Consider the following 2,922-nt stretch of genomic DNA (forward strand, 5'->3'; position numbering starts at 1 on the left):
TTCCGTAGTGATACTGCCTCGGAAACCCAAGGAGGGGTCGCTATGAGTCGGGGGCGACTCGACGGCACATAACAACAACAACAACAACATGGTTTAGGGAATACAAAAAAAGGATATGAGGTGAAACTGCTTGAATTCACAACCTGGTCCCATGATTTCCTACCTCTGAAACTTGGAGCAAGTTATTTCTGTAGAGCTCTGGTAGCGTAGTGCCTAAGGCATTTGACTGCTAACCAGAAGGCTGGAGGTTCAAACCCACCAGCCATTCCTCGGAAGGAAGACTGGGCAATCTACTTCTGTAGTGATACTGCCTCGGAAACCCAAGGAGGGGTCGCTATGAGTCAGGTCTGACTCAATAGCACACAACAACAACAACCAACAATTTTAAAAATGGTAATAGTAATAGTACCTACCTCTTTAGGTAATTTATAGTTTGAGTTAATGTTATAAAATATATAAAGAATCACTACCACATTAGATGTTCAATAAATATTGACTATTAACATTAATCACATGTGTGCAAGTATTATTTTTCCATTGAGCGTGTAAGCTCACTGATGGCAGGCACCAGAATACCTGCTACTGTGCTTGGCACTGAACAGATACTTACTGAATCTTTTCTGAAATTTTACCAGTCTGTCTCCTTTTTTTCTTGGCTCTCTAGTTTTGGTCATTAAGGCTTAGTTATCTTCTCTTTACTTTCTTTCTACATGTAAAGTAATCTTTTTCATAGCTTCAATTGTCACCTCTTTACATACATCTCATGTCTTTACGGACATCTCTGCTTTCACTGAAATTCTAATGTATTTTTGCCACTTGGCACAGCATGTAACCATTTAAGTGCCTACTTTTTGCAAGGCCCTGAATTTAGTTTTATGGATAAGATGAAAAACAAACAAACAGAACATATCACTGATGACAAGCAACTTAAAGAGTCTTAAGGGAACTGCCACTTGGATATACAATATTTTTTGAATTTACATTTGATTTTAAGATGTGAACTCAGTCCCATACGAGTTTGGAGAGATGAGACGTATATACTCAAGAAATAGGACAAGGTATTATCACTGTGTTGATAAACATCACAGTATTTTCTCAATATGTTTGTTTTATTCCATCACAGAGTAAAGCTCACTATTAGATTTTTTTATATATATTCTTAAGCAACAACTTAAGAGGAACACTAATAGTATGATGATTATACAGTCCAATAATACACTGATGAATGTGTTTTTCTATTGATAAATCATAGTAACTCTTAATTCTATTTATTAGAATGTATCTTAACCAAAGGAAAATGTAAACTATCTTTACCATTGTCATCGAAGCCATGGGTGATTTCATGTCCTATGACCATGCCAATGCCCCCATAGTTCAATGAGTTAGACTGCTGGGCACTGAAGAAGGGGGGCTGCAGTATGCCAGCTGGAAAGACTACAAAGAAAGAAGATGATTAAGATGATTTGTGGCATTATTCTATGACAGCAGGCCTGGGATTGGCTTCTTGCCTGCTAAGCTGTTGTGTAGTAAGTCAATTTCTCTTAGTTGAATACAAAAATCGGTGGTAGAAATGAATGCAGGTCTTTTATTATTGATGACAACAAAGAGTTCATCCTTTAAAAACAGCACATTAATCTATGATTTATAATCCCAATTCATACTTTAAAATCTCTTTTAAGATTGCTTTCTACCGTAAGGAGTTAGGACTAGGAATAATTATAATCATCATTTAGAAAGTTCTTGTGTTACTGTAAAAATTTGGATATAGGGAGAAATGATTATTTTATATCACACACAGAATTTTTAATGTTGTCTCTAAAATTTTATTCATTTTTTTAAAAATAATAATTTATTAAATAAACAGAGCCATACACAATCTAAAGTGTTCCTCAATCACATAACCCTATTTTACTTTCATTGGGCCATGTATAGATTCTCTTATATTCTGTTTAGTTTTTTATAGTTCATGTGATATCTCTTTTCTGTCTGCCCCACTCTCACCCTAGCACCTCAAATATTAATTTTCTGAGAGCGTAAATCTATGTGTCTATTCATTTATTTTCTTTTTGTTTGCTTTGGCCCATTTGTTTTTTCAATTCACTATCCTTAACATCTGAAACTAGACCAGTATATAGAACATAACAGATGCTTAGGTAATGTGTTAAATAAATGGATAATTAATGATAAATGAATGAGTACTCAATTTACTATGCTTTCTACAATACTTCAGTAAATAAATAGCTTGTAGTTTTTATATGTCTACTCTGACATCTGCAATAACTTGGTAACTTTCTCCATTTAGATGCCCCAAAACTTTTTTAATTTAAAATGTTGCATATGAAAAAAATGAATTGTTGAATATAAAAATCATCTTTTCTCTTTCTAAGCCATCACTTTCTTGACTCTGTTAAAGGCATCTAAAGTACTCAATCACCCCAAGTGAAAATTTTATATTTATTTTTGATGCCTCCTTTCTCTTGCAAAGTCTTTCATAGTCTACTTAAGCAAAGGCAGGGTTATATACTTTCCTTCCAGTCACATCTCAAGTTTGTTTCTCTCTCCTTTTTCAGTCTTGCTGCCACTATCATAGCTCACAAACTCATTCCTTGTCTCAAGAACTGCTTACACTAATCTCCTAATTGGTCTTCCCACTTCCCATCTCACCCAATACTAAACTAATCTATCCTAAACTTATTTTACCATTCTAATCTATTCACTCACTGCCATTGAGTCACTTCTGACCAATAGTGACCCACTGGGTTTCCAAGGCTGGAAAACTTTAAGGAAGCAGACTGCAAATCTTTAAGGAAGCAGACTGCCTCGTCTTTCTTCCATGGAGCAGCTGGTGGGTTCTAACCACTAACCTTAACCAGTGCCTTAACCAGTCTGCCACCAGAGCGCTTTTTTTTTTTTTTTTTTTTT

At 35.1% G+C, this 2,922-nt stretch overlaps 1 protein-coding gene across 1 annotated transcript in view; it reads right to left on the reverse strand.

The window, feature by feature from the left end:
- The window catches only part of MME (membrane metalloendopeptidase), a 137,345-nt gene that overhangs the window by 16,658 nt on the left and 117,765 nt on the right, over positions 1-2,922 (reverse strand). The window contains exon 17 of the mRNA XM_007943564.2: positions 1,315-1,434. Within this exon, the coding sequence (XP_007941755.1) occupies positions 1,315-1,434 (120 nt within the window). The remainder of the gene's footprint in view (positions 1-1,314; positions 1,435-2,922) is intronic.

Source organism: Orycteropus afer, unplaced genomic scaffold (assembly GCF_000298275.1).
Source record: "Orycteropus afer afer isolate SDZICR_OR568_19922 unplaced genomic scaffold, OryAfe1.0 scaffold00109, whole genome shotgun sequence".
Classification (NCBI taxonomy): Eukaryota; Metazoa; Chordata; class Mammalia; order Tubulidentata; family Orycteropodidae; genus Orycteropus; species Orycteropus afer.